The following is a 17,495-nucleotide window of genomic DNA, read 5'->3' as shown; positions in this document are numbered from 1 at the left end:
ACTTACTCTCGCTTAGCGAGCCAATCTCGCTAAGCAAGCCTTCTGAAACATCCAAGTAGCCTTTAAAAACACTGAAGTTGGTGGAAAACAAAAGGAGGAGTCAAAAAACAGAGTCAAGAGAGAAGCTAGAGCGATAGAAACTGAGCCACCAAGAGAATTTAGGTTAGAGAGGTGAAATTAGTGTTTTAGAGGTTGAAGGAGACATCCTCAACCTTCCTTAGCCATTTTCCTTCACTTAAACTTTGTTCTTCCTAGTATTGTAAGCTTATTTCTTGTAATGGAAGGCTAAACCTCTTGGTTGGAAACTTCTACTGAACCTTTGATGTAAAATTCATTTACTATTTATTTAATGTTGTTTTTATGTGTTTATTGCTTCTATCCATGCTTATTTTTACATGTTTGTGACTTGATCACCCATTTGTATGTATAGTTAGGATTTTTAGCATTGGAAAGTGCTTTAAAGCCTTAAAACTTGATAGAGCAAGCTAGAAAACTGTATGTCTAGGAATGGAGTGCAGCGATCTAGTTCATATTATGCTGTAGACTTAATGCAACTCTTTTAGGCTGGGTTTGTCGAGGGATCTTGGTTTGGATAATTTCTCAACATAAGAACACTAGGATAACATTAAATAGAGAAAAATACATAACAGCATCAAGAAAAATTCAATAGAACGACTCAACGCTTTTTACTTGACTATTTTTACTTCTCAATCTCTAGATATTTAGTTGTAGTTAACTAGATTTTAACACAAAAACCCAACTTAATATTTACTTGCTTTCACTTTATGCAAATATTTGCTCACTGAATATAGAGTTCTGAGTGAAACAAAATTTCCAACTAGATTTTATATATTACTTGTGCGACTTGGTACACTTGCCGAATAGCATCACACGAGAGTGGGGAACAATGCTCCCAATAATAACTTTTTTTCAAAATATATTTAAACATATTTACTTACATACATTTATTAAAATTCAAACTAAATAATTAATAATATATTAAAAATTCAAAAAATATAACAAATTACTGTTATATAAAAGAAGTTATTATAAAACATGAATTTAACACTATGTAAGGCATGGAGCACTGTATGGATAAAAAGACTGTAAATTACAAATAAAATAAAAGACAGTAAACTTAAAATATTGAATATGGAGAAAAAAAAGAAAGAAATACAAGTAGCATGTCTGTAATTAATTTTCAAAAATATATTTACCTTTGACACTTAATTGCGGTAAAATAAATATTTTTTATATATTTTTAAAAAGTCAAATGAACATCAATTTATGAGAAGTCTCCGTAATGTTGATAGTATTAAATATTACCTAAAAATAATTATAGTATAAAAGTTAGGAAGAATCTTTTCCTCATAAATAGTTGCCTAAAAAATAGGAAGTATAAAAGTTAGGAATAATCTTTTTCTTTATAAATAGTTTACCTAAAAATAATAGAAGTATAAAACTTAGGAAGAATATTTCACCACAGAGAGGCTCCGCCAGTCCCACCACAAGTTCTTTTAGGTTTTAAAAGATGAATAGTTTCAAAAAATATTTAACAAAAGTCACTATAAAATACTTTTTATAATTTTAAAATATTAGTATGTTGTTTGAATATTTTAATTTATTTTTTTAACAGTGGCACTGATTAATCAAATTCTTTACCTTTTAATATCATCATTCTTATATTAAAAAGATATACACTATAGCACAATTTTTTTATATATTAAAAGTAACAAAATATTGGGGACCGGTGCTAGTGCCACTCTTTAAGATTTGTCTTTTCTAGCGTATTGCTATGCAATTTTGGATGTCATTTTCATAATTTCATCTAACAAACTTATACAATTAAGGTCGGTATTGACCATAGTAGTAAACATTTAATTTTAATTAAAAATAGTAATAAAAACACATAAAGAACTGTACTTATTTTTTTTCTTTTCTTATTTAGCAATATTTACATGTAATTTTAGTATTTTTAGTGTCATTTTCAAATTAAAATCTAGAACTTTCTATTGATAAGTCATCCAATAAAAACCACCATTTAACAAAAAAAAGTACACAAAAAAAAGTTGCAAATTAAAATTTTAAGGAGTATTTCATTTCTCTTGTTTTCATTTTTTTTTTTTGTGTACTTAAAAGCAATTTCATTTATGGTAAATAATTATTGTATTTACATGTTTCTGTGTGCATTATTGGAGTGCAAAATTACTTAAAAATTGAGTTGCAGTATGTTGTTTCTTTTTTTCTTTTTTGATCGGCACAATATGTTGTTTCTTGTTTTCACGTGTCAAATGTTATCGGTTTCATTATTCACATGTGTTTCTGTGTGCATTTCTTTTTTCTTTTTTTCCTATTTGCCACTCTCTGTTTGTCGACAGCAACATTCATACTCGAGTCAAAGGCTGTGGCTTGCGTCTTTGTTAAGACTTTGAGGACATGTTCACAACCCTCCCCGAGAACCTGCTTTTTTGTCTCATAGGAATAAGACATTCACTTTGAGTTCAGCTTTTCATTCCTTTTATGTCAAAAAAACAACACACGGGTGTGTAGTAGAATTGCAGTGAAATTGGAGAGAAAAAAAAAAATACACTCAAACATGGAGGGCTATGAGATCCTCAAAGATATTGGTTCTGGAAATTTTGCTGTGGCCAAGCTTGTTAGAGACAACTGCACCAATGAGCTTTTTGCTGTCAAGTTTATTGAGAGAGGCCAGAAGGTGTTCTTCATCTTCTTTACCTTTTCAATTTCAGTTTCATTTTCTTTTTCTTTGTTGGTAATTATTTATTATTTATCTGGGTTTGTAATGGTTTGAGTGTGTGATTTTGTTTGTGGTTTACTGTGGAAATATGTGCTGCAGATTGACGAGCATGTCCAGAGGGAAATCATGAACCACAGATCATTGAAACACCCCAATATTATTAGATTCAAAGAGGTTAGTAAAAGTAAACTTATGCTCCTAATAATGAGTAAAAGGATATCTTTTATTTTCAGCTAAATGATAAAATTCTGCAAAATAGTAGATTCGTTTTTGGTCTTCAAGACTCCTACTATTTGGACCGCCTTTCTGTTATGTTAATCCGTGCTTATATGCTCATCTAATATTTAGATGTAATTTTTTTAAGCCTTCTTTGTTTAATTTACGGTCCAAGGTTTTTAAATTACAGTTGCGATCATGATTTTGTTATGTTTCTTGATATTGCGGGAAATTACAGACAAATGTATTCATAATTGCGGTTTCGAACCCTTAAAAAACCTTGAATTTGTGGCAGTTGCAAACCCTTTTAAAACCTCGAATCTGTCTATTTTTTTATTGCGAAATATTTCTTTGCCAATTTTTCTTATTGGTAATACATGAGCATGTGGATATTGCCCAAAAAACAAAGATGAACATGTGAAATGTCAAATGTGAGATGCAGAGAATGTGTGTGGTGTTGGTGGAAAGTACTTACCACTGTCATGAAAGATGGGAACTTGGGAGTTAGCTTTGGGAACACTCATTATGACTTTGAATATTGATCTACTTTTATATTTTGGTCTCCTATTTTGTTATTCTACCCTTTACTGAAGTGGGTTGAGAATCAGAATTGAACTTAGAATAATACAAAGGTCCCCGCATCAAACTTATTCGGATGAATTTATCAAAATATTTTTTTTTCTCATGATGTTTTTTTTTTTTTGTTTAGACGGTGCAATTAGAAAAAACCATTCATGAAATTCCTTCTTATATTTCATTTTTCACTAATTTCTCTATTTTCTCCTTTCCCTGTGCTTTGTGGGTGGTAGTGGTAGTGTTCTGTTCTTCCCTTTGAATAAATTTTAATTTTATATATGATGAACCATGTACTATTTATTTTTTCAATGCAAACACACTTCCATTGGAATAATATTCCAACCAGTTTCAAAAGAAGGAAAAGTATCCTTTTGTGTGAGCTTTGATGACTCTACTTGCAGGTTCTGTTGACACCAACTCATTTAGCCATAGTAATGGAGTATGCTTCTGGAGGAGAACTCTTTGAGAGGATATGCAATGCTGGTAGATTCAGTGAGGATGAGGTAATATAGAAAGTAAGATACTATTTGATTACTTTATATTGGCTAGATTTTATCTTCTTGTACAGGTTCCATTTGATGAAGCCCAAAAGTTTGAACTTAGTCCACATTTGGTTAATTTGGTCCTGTTATGCTAGTATATGCATTATTTCATTCAGAAACTTTGGTCCTTAAGACTTGTTACTTTTCAACAGGCAAGATTTTTCTTTCAGCAATTGGTATCAGGAGTCAGTTACTGTCATTCAATGGTACGAAACTAAGCCTAACATGTACCATGAATCATGTTCCTTCACAATGTATAGATATTGATAGTTAAAGGAATGTCTATGCAGCAAATTTGTCATAGAGATCTGAAGCTTGAAAACACACTTTTAGATGGAAGCACTGCACCACGAGTCAAAATTTGTGACTTTGGTTACTCAAAGGTAGTATATAATGTTAACAAGGATTACTCCACTAGATGAATCCACCTTCTTCAAGTGATGTTAATTTGTTCATATCTTGTCTTTTAGTCATCAGTATTGCATTCACAACCTAAGTCTACGGTAGGAACTCCAGCTTACATTGCACCTGAGGTTCTTACAAGGAAAGAATATGATGGAAAGGTAAGGTCTTATTCTTCCCAATTGCTTATTCTTGGTCTTGGTCATGGTTTCATTTTTTTTTACTACTTGGATACATGCGGTCCTTTTTGTGTTCTGTTTGATGTTTTTGTCTTTTCTAACTATGTTTTCATTGCAAGCTATAGGTTGCAGATGTTTGGTCTTGTGGAGTCACCTTATATGTGATGTTAGTTGGGGCTTATCCTTTTGAAGACCCTGAAGATCCAAGAAACTTCAAAAAAACCATTGGTGTAAGCGATAAGTGATAACTGCAAACTTATTGAATCCTTAAACAATATGAACTCTAGAAATAAGAGTTAGTTGTTTAGTTGCACATTTTCTGACATGGTGTTTCAATTGGACCCTTTGTGGCTTATTACAGAAGATACTTAGTGTCCAGTACTCGGTCCCCGATTATGTACGAGTTTCCATGGAATGTAGACATCTTCTATCACAAATATTTGTGGCAAGTCCTGAAAAGGTAATTGATTTGATTTCTAAAATCTAATTGTTTTCTACATCTATAAATTCCTACTAGATAGAAGATTTAATTGCTTAAATTCTGGAGCACACTGTTTCTATAAAAATAATCTTCATATTTATTCTCAAGTAACTTAAAAGTTCTGTTATTCTCTCACCAGTGCATGTTTTGGCTTCAAGTATGTGTAGTTTGTGTGTTTTGGGCACACTTCTAGCGATGCTTATTATTCTTTACACCATCTTTGGCATCTTGTTGTGAATCTTCTATTGAAATGTATGTAGCTTCCTTTCCCATTGTATTGAACCATTTATGGCATTTTGCAGAGAATAAAAATACCAGAAATCAAAAACCATCCATGGTTTTTAAGGAACTTGCCCATAGAACAGATGGAAGGTGGAAGCTGGCAAATGAATGATGTAAATAATCCATCACAAAGTGTTGAGGAAGTCCTGTCTATTATACAAGAGGCAAGAAAATCTCTTAATGTTCCCAAGGTTGGAGGCCTTCTTATTGGGGGCAGCATGGACCTAGATGACTTGGATGCTGATGAAGATCTTGAAGATCTACAAACAAGTGGTGAATTTGTGTGTCCTATTTAAGTGTGTACATGAACAAGCTGAGTTAGCTGTGAAAATGTAAATAGATTTTTCTGTAGGGGCTAAAATTCCTTGATGGTTAACTTAATTTTCAATTAAGATCAGTAGCCCCATTTGTATGGCTTGTTATTTATTAGTTTTGACATTTGAAGGTTTTGTTTCCTTATGTTCATTTTGCCCTCTCCCCCATCACACATGTGGATGTCCTCAGATTTAGGAACTTCCAAAACCATGTGCCGTTTTCCTAGAGAAGTAACACCACATGTTCCAAAGATGAGAATATTAAATAAAGCAAGTTGTGGCAGGTTCCACTTTTGCATCCTGGGAAACTGAGATATGGGAAGTAAGTAGACCTTTGGTAGTGGATTTTTTTTTATATTGTAGAGTGGGAATTGAGCAAGCATAGCTCTCCTTGGTTGGAGGCTTTGCCCTCAACCATGACGTCCCCCTCATTATGTAGGATTTATCAGTATATTTGCATTTATCCTTTTAACAACAACAAAAAAAACTATTGTAATTAGGTGTTTTGATCTTTCAGACAGTTATATGATTAATCTTTCAATTCGATCTTAGATTTTGTTTGTTTGCAATGAAAGAGATAAAAATGAGTGAAATGAATAATAAAACAAGTCAGAACCCACACTTTTATATTATATTTTAATTCAAAATTTTCATATTAATTCGTTTTCATTTCACTCTTTCAAACATACTTATAAAAATTGATCTCAAAGTCTTCTCTAACAACCCAATTTATGTTGTCAATTAAATCACATCAATTAAGTTACATGTCTTCTTTTCAATTCATATTTATAACTTTATTTTGTGATCTAGTAATCTCAATTCGTTTTCATTTTATTTTATTCTACTCTACCAAACATACTTATACCTTTTAGAGAATATATTTTGTAAGAATTGATCTCAAATTCTTCTAAAAAAAACTTAATTTATGTTATCAACTTAATCACATCAATTAAGTTACATGTGTTTTTTCGATCCATATCTACAGCTTCATTTTTTTGATCTAGTAATGTTATATTTATTCAAAACTTAGAAAGAAATGAGCGTTGCAAATTATTCTGTTATAATTTAGCCATGAGCATGCTGCTGGCCACTTGTGGGACCGGGTTCTTAATGTAACAATTGACTCTTCAATTCTGAGGAGCTAAGTTACACGAAGATTCCTGTTTTGAAGTTCTATAAGCTATTTTTGGCACATTGAATCAAAACATTTGTACCGTACGGAATCAATCAACATTGCCGACACTTTTTTTTTTTTTTATGTTATCCCTGCCAAACAAACATTTGTCCCTTGTGGAATCACTAAGAAAGCCAACAGTTTATGTAAGCCAATAGTTAGTACGTAACTTTATTTTGCTCTTTTGTGTTTATAATTTTCGTCACTATTTAAAAACATTTTTAAAAAAATAAAAAAACTAAGAGTTAGGTTTTGAATTTTTTTTCTGCTCATAACAACCCAGAAACCTGTTATTTAAAAGCATTCACTGGAGCCGACAAAGAAAATTATGTAAAACTTTTCATAACTTTAATTTAATGATTTCAGTTCTTCTCGTTTACTAAAAATTGCTCCCTAGATATTGTCCTCGTGTTAAGTACATTGGCACCCTCAATTTCGAAACACCGAGGAATTCCAACTGTTATGCCTCAATATTTGCTTAGGCTATTAGGAACAAAGCAAAACATATTTGTTGTGCAGGCACAATAGGATTGTTTAACTCAATAAACACTATGCTTATATTATTGAGTCCTTGACAATTAGCCAAAATTGAAGTCCAAGTCCAAAACATTGCACGTACTAATAGGTCACCTGCCCCTTCTATGTGTATATCATATAGGTCACCTGTTGTATGCATGGAACCTTTTACAAAGTTGTAAGATTGGGTGCAGTCTGAAAAATGAAAAATGTTAGGAATAATATTAAGAAACGTATTGTGCCATAGAGAGAGAACGAAAACGTAAAGTACGTAAAGATGATTAAAACTGCATGATGCTTTATTGATGCATTTATTACGTATTTATATCTACTGCAGAGTTGCAGAGGAAAGAGAAACGCTACTGCTTTGGTTAGTTATATTTGAAACTAATTCTAACATCTTTTTTAACTAACTAACAAATTTCTAACCGAAGAGTGAGCTTCTGCTAAGACCCCCCCCCCCTCTCAAGCTGGGAATGGATATTCATCATTCCCAGCTTGGAACATAAGCCTTGAAAGATAGCAGGAGTGAGGAGCTTCGTGAAGATGTCCGCAAGCTGCATTGAAGAGGAAACGGGAAGTAGTTTTAGCAAGCTTGCGTTTACTTTGTCGCGCACGATATGACAGTCGATCTCGATGTGTTTGGTACTTTGTGAAAAACTGGATTGGAAGCTATTTGAATGGCGGATTGGTTGTCGCAGTAGAGTGTTGCAGGTTGAAGAAAGGGTACCCGGAAGTCATGAAGAAGATAGCTTAACCATTGAAGCTCACATGTAGTGGAAGCCAAGGCCCGATACTCTGCCTCGGAGGAACTGCGCGACACCGTGGGTTGCTTTTTGGATCGCCATGAAACGAGAGAATCACCCAGGTAAACGGAAAATCCAGTGATGGAGCGTCATGTGTCGCGGCAGCCTGCCCAATCGGAGTCACTGAACGCTTTAAGAGTGAGCTTACCATGAGCAGCAAAGAAAATGCCGGAGCCAGGAGAACCTTTGAGGTATCGTAAGATTCGAAAGGCAGCTTGAGAATGCACATTAGTTGGGTTTGCCATATACTGACTGAGCTGTTGAACTGCATGAGCAATATTGGGTCGGGTGTTCGTGAGATATATGAGGCGTCCGATTAAACGTCAGTAAGAAGAAGCAGAAGTTTCGGATAATGGCGTGCCCATGGAGGCACTTAACCTGGTAGAGTATTCCATGGGAGTAGAGGCAGGTTGGGAACTAAGCATGCCTGAGTCTGAGATAATGTCTAGAACATATTTACGCTGGCATAAGTGAATGCCGTGACTTGTACGAGCAACCTCGAGACCGAGGAAGAATTTTAGAAGACCAAGGTCCTTAATGCTGAAGGTTTGATCAAGAAGCTTGGTAACATGGGTAATATACTCGAGATTGTCTCCTGCTAAGATGATATCATCAACATAAACAAGGATAGCTGTTACAGTGTTATCAATGTGAGAGTATAAGAAAAGTGAGTGGTCAGCTGAAGATTGACAAAAGCCTTGGGAGAGAAGGAACGAGGAAAGCCGTGTGAACCATTGCCTACTTGCTTGCTTAAGTCCATAAAGGGAGCGCTGAAGATGACAAACGAGGTTGGGGTTATCCATAATCAATCCAGGTGGTGGTTTCATATAGACTTCTTCATTGAGATCCCCGTGAAGGAAAGCATTATTGACGTCGAGTTGTCTAAGGTGCCATTTACGAAGAGCAGCAAGAGCTAGAAGCATGCGTACAGTGGTGAGCTTGGCCACGGGGGAAAAAGTATCGAGATAATCTAATCCTTCCTGTTGAGTGTACCCTTTGGCAACGAGGCGCGCTTTGTATCTTTCAATGGTTCCATCCGCATTATGCTTGACTTTGTAAACCCAGCGACATCCAATGGCCTTTTTGTGTGGGGGAAGGGGAGTGAGAATCCAAGTGTGGTTCTGTTGGAGAGCTTTTAACTCGACCTGCATGGCTTTAATCCAACAGTCATGGCTAGAAGCCTCAGCATATGAACGGGGTTCAGCTACGGTGGTTATAGACATGATAAAGTGTTTATGAGAGTGAGACAATCTGGAATAAGATAAGACAGAATGAAGGGGATACCTAACCTTGGTGGAGGAAGTATCAGTATGTGAAGTGAGAGCGCGATGAAAGTCTTGTAAATATGTGGGCGGATGTCTTGTTCGCATAGAACGGTGTAAGCTGGGTGTGGATGTATAAGGGGATGTGGGAGATGAGTTGTCTTGTGTAGAAGTAGAGGAGTTGATAGGTGATATCGTGGTTTGGGTAGTATCATTAGGATTGACTGGGTATACTGGGGTGTTGTTAGAGAAAGGAATAGGCGAGATATGAGTAAGAGTATTATCGGTTTGGTGAGGTTCATGTAGTATGGGAAAGTGATTCTCATAAAAAATAATATTACGAGAAGCAGTTATGTTATGAGAGTGAAGATTATAAACGAGATACCCTTTTGTATGGGGTTTAAAACCAAGAAATATGCAAGGATGAGCACGGGGGTCAAGTTTCTGTCGATGATTCTGGAGTGTACTAATGTAACATAAGCACCCAAAGACACGGATATTAGAAATATCGCAGGGTTGTGCATATAGTTTCTCATAAGGAGATATATTTTTCAAAAACGGAGTGGGTATACGATTTATGAGGTATGTAGCATGGAGTAATGCAAAACACCAAAAATGAAGTGGGAGTTGTGCTTGATATAAAAGTGCTCGTGTGACATTTAAGAGATGCTGGTGCTTTCTCTCGGCAATACCATTCTGCTCAGGTGTTTCGACACAAGTGGTTTGGTGAATAATGCCTTTGCGAGCATAAAAATCATTCATGAGGAATTCGGCACCATTATCGCTTCGTAAAATTTTAACTCTACTATCAAATTGAGTTTCAACATATGCAACAAAATCAGTAACAATTTTACGTGTTTCGGCTTTTGTATGCATGAGATGAGTCCATGTATATCAGGAAAAATCATCTATGATAGTTACGAAATATCGATGTCCATGCATAGATGTTTTGGAGCATGGCCCCCAAATGTCAATATGTAAAAGCTCAAATTTGTTTGATGCATGAGACGTGCTAGAAGGGAAGGGTAATCTCTTATGCTTTGCATAATGGCAAGTATTACATATGAAGTTCTTGGTGTTATTCAAAAAAGGGTAGTAGGATTGCATAGCTTGTAATCTTTCTAGAGAGGGGTGACCCATGCGAAAGTGCCACAGATTTACAGGAAGAACTCTACACTTTGGGTGTGTAATGGTGGAGCATATGGTATGTGCTTTTGATGTTTCGGGGTGAATTGATAAAGGCCGCAACTCACTTCAGCTGTACCAATCCTCACCTTGGTAGTCATATCCTGTAGAATACAAATATTTGATGAAAAAATCAATTTACAATTAGTAGATGACACAAGTTTTGATATGGATATTAAGTTGAAAGTAAAGGCTGGCACATATAGGACATCATGTAGGGTAATAAACGTGGAAAGTTGTATTGTTCCTAAGTGGGTGGCATGGACAAGGTGACCATTTAGTAGTTTAACCGTGATGGGGTTAATTTGATGATATGAATGAAAATTTGTTTGAGAAGAAGAAACATGATCTGTGGCTCCTGAATCTAAGATCCAGGAGTTAGAATTGGCTTTTTTGCAAGACAAAATTATACCTGTTGTGTCGTTATTGGTACAAGATGAAATAGAGGCAACCTGAGGTTTAATGGATGCTGAGTTCCCGGTCGACGGCTGTTGTATTAAGGCTAGCAGTGCCTTGTATTGCTCTGGTGAAAAGTGAACCAGTTCTTGAGATTCTTGAGATAGCTTTTGGTCATCTGTGACTTTTCCATCTGCTGCCACTACATTGTTAACTATGGTTCTGCCATTGTTGAATTTAAAGCCTGGGGGATACCCGTGTTTCTTGTAACAAACTTCGATTGTGTGCCCAAGCTTCCCACAGTAGGTGCATGTTTTTCGCGTGTTATATCCTTTGCCTTTCCCATCGTAATTAGGAGGTAGACCGTTTTTCTTGTAACAAACGCTTTCATTGTGACCAATACGTCCACAGAATTCACAGACACTTTTGACAGCGTTAATGGAAGATCCTTCTTTAGATTCGAGATGGAAATTTGATATAGAGTTGTTACCTGTAAGTTGTCTCTCCTGCTGTGCCACGTACGAAAAATTTTTAGGTATGGTAGGTATTGGATCCATGAGCAGCACATGAGAACGTATATTATTATACTGCTCATTCAGCCCTCGCAGAAACTGCATAGCACGATCTTCTCTCTTTCGTTGAGCAATGGTGGTGAGTACCAAGCAAGTACATTTGATAGTGCATGTGCATATGGGATCGGGTCTGAAGTTTTCGATCTCGTCCCATATGACCTGCAGCTTCGTGAAGTACTCTGTTATCGAAAGGGATCCTTGCTTGATGGACGAAGCTTCTTGTTGGAGTTCAGATACTCTCAGAAGGTCCCCTTGTGCGTACCGAGATTTCAAGTCATTCCAGATTTCTTCTGCTCTGTCCATCCACAAGATACTTTGTCTAATGGAGATGGATACTGAATGGACCAACCAAGACACCACCATGTTGTTGCAGCGACTCCACGCCCCATAGGTTCTATCAGACTTCAATGGCTCGAGTGCTTTTCCGTTCACAAACTCTACTTTGTTCTTGGCGCTTAACGCCGTTATCATGGACCTACTCCATGAATGATAATTGCTGGAATCTAAAACTGGAGAAACCAGTCCGACGGCTGGGTTTTCACTTGGGTGCAGATAAAGATAGTTTTCTGCATTTAGTAGTGACTCGTTCATGGTGAGGAAGTAAAAGAAAGATGCAAAAATGGCGGGTGAAAGAGAAGAAGGGTGGCACAGCAGAACTCTTCACAAGAAGAGCTCTGATACCATATTAAGAAATGTATTGTGCCATAGAGAGAGAACGAAAACGTAAAGTACGTAAAGATGACCAAAACTGCATGATGCTTTATTGATGCATTTATTACGTATTTATATCTGCTGCATAGTTGCAGAGGAAAGAGAAACACTACTGCTTTGGTTAGTTACATTTGAAACTAATTCCAACATCTTTTCTAACTAACTAACAGATTTCTAACCGAAGAGTGAGCTTCTGCTAAGAAATAATGTGATAAAGAACGAAGAATAATCACATATATAATAATATTAAACTTGGAAAACCCTCAAAGGAAAATATCAGTGCCGGAAGAAAAGCAATTTACTATATTGAAAATCGGTACAAGAGAAATACAAAGATCAAATTTAACACTACTATAGTTTGTACAGATTAAAATTCTAGCTCAAAATAAAGCATTAAAGGTCTTCCCATATATACTTTCTCACTAAATTATATTAGTCACACATTGAGCTTTTCAGGTTAGGCCAAGTATTCAGGTCACCAAGTCTAACAGACAATTGAAGGGAGGATTTGTAGGCGTGTGTTTGGTAGAGTGAAATGAAATGAATGAAAGTTTTAAATCAAAGTAGAAGATAAAAGTATAGATCTCACCTTATTTTCATTTTACTCCTTTTTAAAACTCTTTCACGATTTACTGTAATTTCCCAAAGTACAAGGGATTTCAATATAATTTCCTAAAATTTCGAGTCAAGATCACTATATTAACAAAGCAGATGATATGAAAACAAACAGTATCTGCACCAACAACTCTGAAAAATATGTCAAAAAATTGTCAAGGATAATAGTCTGGAACACATCAAGAGTTCGGTGTGAACCATATTTTAGTGCAGGAACCAGGAAGAATCACATCCTTTTATGCCTATGATTGATTTGATGTTTTGGAGAAAAATAAAAACAAGTTCAATTGAATCAATTAAACAGGCAAAAAAAAGTTTCTTAGCAAATATTGAAGCTATTTTGATCGATCAGTTACCATATCTTACCATGACAACATTTCATTCAATGAGTATGTTCTAATTCAAGATAAAGCTATTTTGCTCTCCATATATTTTTAAGTAATTTTTTTACAACTAAATTAAAATGCGTTCACATTTTTTCATCTAAATAATTTTAGACCTTAAAAAAAGTACATTTTGATGTCCGAACAGAAAGTAAATTTTAAGACGGACAAAAAAGAGAATTCTTTTTTCATAAGCTCATCCTAAGAAGTGATAAATCTCTCGACTAAACTTTATGCTAAGATTGCTACCAACGAGACATAATAAATCAAATTATTATATTATAGTTTCAATATGTGATGTAATAGAAGAATGTTTCCTTTCAATGTTTTGAAAAATCGACAAAACAATCAAGAAACGATTGAGTAATCAACTATTCTATCTCCTAAATTAGGAAAGAAAAACAAATGTATGAGATGATGAAATAAGTTATATCTTATTTTCATGGATAACTTATGCTTAAGGTCATTAAAGCATTTGCTTTAAGTCCTTAAAAAATAGTTAATTTTATTAATATTTTTCTACTTAAAAATTTAAGATTTTAGAGGAGTAAATATTTTTCCTCTAAAAAGTTAAGTCACTCATCTTATTATGACTCTTTTTTAAATTATTAAAAAAAATTAGATAGATAGACTTTATTATTGATTAGAAAGAAAATTTTACGTGTGCACTGAGAAAGGCAGTCTAATATACTTTTCTGAAAATAAAATTACAGAAATAGATTTCTTCTTAAAACTAATATATCTATTATCATAAAAAGAATTTTAACAACAGTTAATTAATATAGAAAATCCTTATTCTCATGTATATAAATAAAAAAATTTATTCTTATTCATAAATTAACATTTCTGAAAATCTTGTTTTTGAAAAATATTTTTATTCACTTCTATAAAATACGAGAAAATTTGATTCTTCTATCGCATTCGTTGTATCATATACTTCCAAAGAGAAAGTAGCCAACGCAATTGAAACGTTTTCGTTTCTTTATTATCCATAGAAGTACTCTTGTCCTTGCCAGTCCAAACGCATTACTAGGTAGTATACACATACAAACACAACACAAAATCAAAGTGACAACCATCGATTAATAATAAATATGTAGGACAAAAAAAAAAAAGAACAAAAATATCTTTCTCTTGTTGGTTTTGAAGGCACTTTTACACTCCTAGAGGGGCAAGAGGTTGCTGCGATCTGATCCTGCTCTTTCTCAAACGCTCGGCGATGATGAAAGCAAGCTCAAGAGATTGTGAAGCATTGAGCCTTGGGTCACAGTGTGTGTGGTAACGTGAGCTCAAGTCATCAAATGTGACCGTCCTTGACCCACCAATGCACTCGGTCACATTCTGACCCGTCATCTCTAGATGAACCCCTCCTGGGTGGCTTCCTTCTTGCTCGTGCACATCAAAGAATGCTCTCACTTCAGCCTGTACAATTAAGACCATGTTTGGTTAACCATTCGAAAAATACTTTTGAATGTTGAACGTATTTTTAGAAAGTAAACTCACTAGTACGTTTGCACAATAAAATTTTGTCAAAAAACTCAGTTTGCAAACTTAAGTTTAATCCAAACATGCACCAAGTGCAGTGATTAAAGTTAGTGGCCTCAATAAAAACATGATCGATTTTCTCAATACTTTGTTATCTCACTAAACTGAATAAAGTGACAATGCAATCATGTTTCATTGTTTCTCGCTGTTAGTTGACAACTGACAAGAATAAGAACATTAACAACACCCACATGGGCCCCCAAGCGACCACTCCCACCTAATGATAGAGAAATGTAAGCAATTCCACAATGATGTCTTTGGAACCAAAAATGACTTGACTATTCCACTGTTTCACCTACTTATTCAAGTAGCCCTTTTTCGACCTACCACTCCTGCTTCTAAATATTATATATCCTTCAGGTTTGGTAACTCACCATTGACGACCCCTCAGTTCAGATGCCAGTATATTCTATTCACATCCATCATTTTTCTTTTAACTTTTTTTCATATTATATTATCTACTACATCTACATTTTTACCTCTTTTCTATTTGTCTCTCTTTGTTTACTAGTATGAGATGTTCATGCATCGTTTTCTAAAAACAAGACCTCTTTCCAGTGTTTTTCCTTCTTTCAAACAGAAATTTTAAGAGATAACTTATTTTATCCATAGATTATGACAAGCACAGAGTGAAACAATTATATTTTCTTCTGAGAAGAGGACAATAACTTAAATCTGATTTCAATCCTAGCATGCACATATTTAAAGCTACTCAACAGCCACCAATAACCAATTGAAATAGAAAGAGACACGAGAATCATACCCTGATGAAATCGAAGGGGCGAGTTTTAAGACCACATGGAGCCTTAATGGTGTTTCCATGCATAGGATCACTGACCCAGGTGACAATTTGCCCTGCTCTGCGCACTGCCCTGATGAGATGTGGAAGCTTCACCCTCATATTTTCAGCTCCCATCCTCGTAATCACAGTTATTCTCCCTGGTTTGTTTTGGGGATTCAAGATCTCAATGAGTCTAACAAGCTCATTTGGATCCATCTTGTCACTTACCTGCCAATGCATAAAAAACATAACAAAACTTCAATAATGCAAATTAAAGCCTCTTACACGCCAAGGAATGAAAATCAAATACTTTAAGAATGATAACAATTAATCAAGTCCAAACCTTAATTCCCAAGGGATTAGCAACTCCTCTTAGAAACTCGACATGGGCACCATCAAGCTGCCTGGTTCGTTCCCCAACCCAGAGCATATGGGCTGAACAGTCATAGTAGAGACCAGAAGTTGAATCCAACCTGGTGAGGGATTGTTCATAAGGCAACAATAAGCACTCATGAGATGTCCAGAATTCAGTTGTTCTCATTATGGGATGGTCCACTGTGAGCCCAGCAGCAGCCATGAATCCAAGAGCCTCATCAACTCGGTTAGCAAGCTCTCGGTACCTACCATACCAAAACATGATTAAATGTTTAATTACAATTTACCTAAAGTCACACTACCATTAAAAAAAAACATTATAGACCTTGTAAAAAAAAGTAAGCAGGCACATTCCTCATATCAAAGGGCATTTTCATAACATCATTCTTATACTTCTTCTGTTAAATAAAACAACAAAAATGCACACACCAAACACTATATATTTTCCCAAACTTGGAAAAGTGTAAACATCATGATGCTGAAATAAAAAAAGGGCATGAAAGAAATCAGGGACCGTCCTCTGGTGAAAAATACTGATTTTCCAAAAATATACTCCAGCAATCTATGGTATTTATTTGAGTTAAAAATACCACAAAATTAGGAAATCCATACACCCCCACCTCTTTAAGCACCATCAACTTTAGCTCCGTGTATGCATATTCACATCAACTACACAAATATGAATACAAATCTAACAGTTTTGGAAAGATATTTGTTTAACCCAGCCATCTATGGTATTTATCTCTTAGTCAAAGACTACAAAATTAAGAAATACGTATACTCTCGGTTCTTTAATGCAAATCAAATTTAGGTCCATACACATCAACTTCACAACTACTCACACAACCTAATAATCTTGTAAAATGTCAAATCACCTAGCAAAAGAAGAAAGCAAAAACAGGCTGTCTTTTTTATGGGCGAAAAGGTAAATACATAAGAAAAGTAAAGAGCAATAATAGAGTTGTGCCTTCCGAGTATGTACTAGTGGAGACATAAAATTACGGAAAAAACAAGATTCGCATATGACTTTAAATAATGACATCTCACAAATATGAGTGAGTGAGAGTTAACAAGTAAATTGGGATTGCGAATGAAATTTCCCTTACGTAAGATATGTGAAAGAAACACCAGTAAACAGTAAACTATCATCATCAAATACCACTGTGTGAGAAGAACTCATGTAGCTCGTGTTGATTTAGCATAAAATTTTCAAAACATTGCGACCCGGACGAGTCCCCATTTGATAGAGAAACAAAAACAACCACCCAATTCCCTCCTCCACCACACATGCATCACCACTTATCACAAAATATCAATCACCACTTTACCTTATCTCATATGAAACAAAAAAATAATAATTATAGAGTCTTCATTCTTGTCACCCAATTTTACAAGAGTCAGTATAAATATTTACATCAACAACA

At 35.0% G+C, this 17,495-nt stretch overlaps 2 protein-coding genes and 1 pseudogene across 3 annotated transcripts in view; 1 reads left to right on the top strand and 2 right to left on the bottom strand.

Moving 5' to 3' along the window:
- The first annotated feature begins 2,348 nt into the window (after window positions 1–2,348).
- Window positions 2,349–6,048, top strand: LOC100793276 (serine/threonine-protein kinase SAPK2). Its single transcript, XM_003544758.5, has 9 exons — window positions 2,349–2,716; window positions 2,858–2,932; window positions 3,952–4,053; window positions 4,245–4,298; window positions 4,383–4,475; window positions 4,563–4,655; window positions 4,799–4,903; window positions 5,035–5,133; window positions 5,457–6,048. The coding sequence occupies exons 1-9, from the start codon at window positions 2,597–2,599 to the stop codon at window positions 5,730–5,732; spliced, it is 1,017 nt and encodes a 338-aa protein (XP_003544806.1). The 5' UTR covers window positions 2,349–2,596; the 3' UTR covers window positions 5,733–6,048.
- Window positions 6,049–10,762: 4,714 nt separating this feature from the next.
- On the bottom strand, window positions 10,763–12,252 carry LOC102659742 (uncharacterized). Its single transcript, XM_006596822.1, has 2 exons — window positions 11,106–12,252; window positions 10,763–10,797 (listed from the first exon to the last, which is right to left on the bottom strand). Exons 1-2 carry the CDS (start codon window positions 12,250–12,252, stop codon window positions 10,763–10,765), a joined length of 1,182 nt encoding a protein of 393 aa, XP_006596885.1.
- Window positions 12,253–14,321: 2,069 nt separating this feature from the next.
- Window positions 14,322–17,495, bottom strand: part of LOC100809567 (phospho-2-dehydro-3-deoxyheptonate aldolase 1, chloroplastic-like) — a 4,657-nt pseudogene continuing 1,483 nt past the window's right edge. Inside the window, exons 3-5 of the transcript XR_418140.4 lie at window positions 16,040–16,316; window positions 15,679–15,924; window positions 14,322–14,792 (exon numbers count right to left, since the gene is read on the bottom strand). The product of XR_418140.4 is annotated as a phospho-2-dehydro-3-deoxyheptonate aldolase 1, chloroplastic-like (transcript). The remainder of the gene's footprint in view (window positions 14,793–15,678; window positions 15,925–16,039; window positions 16,317–17,495) is intronic.

The sequence above is a fragment of the Glycine max genome, chromosome 14 (genome assembly GCF_000004515.6).
Source record: "Glycine max cultivar Williams 82 chromosome 14, Glycine_max_v4.0, whole genome shotgun sequence".
Taxonomy (NCBI): Eukaryota; Viridiplantae; Streptophyta; class Magnoliopsida; order Fabales; family Fabaceae; genus Glycine; species Glycine max.
The sequence above is the reverse complement of the archived record's forward strand: the minus strand, read 5'-3'. Positions and strand labels throughout refer to the sequence as shown.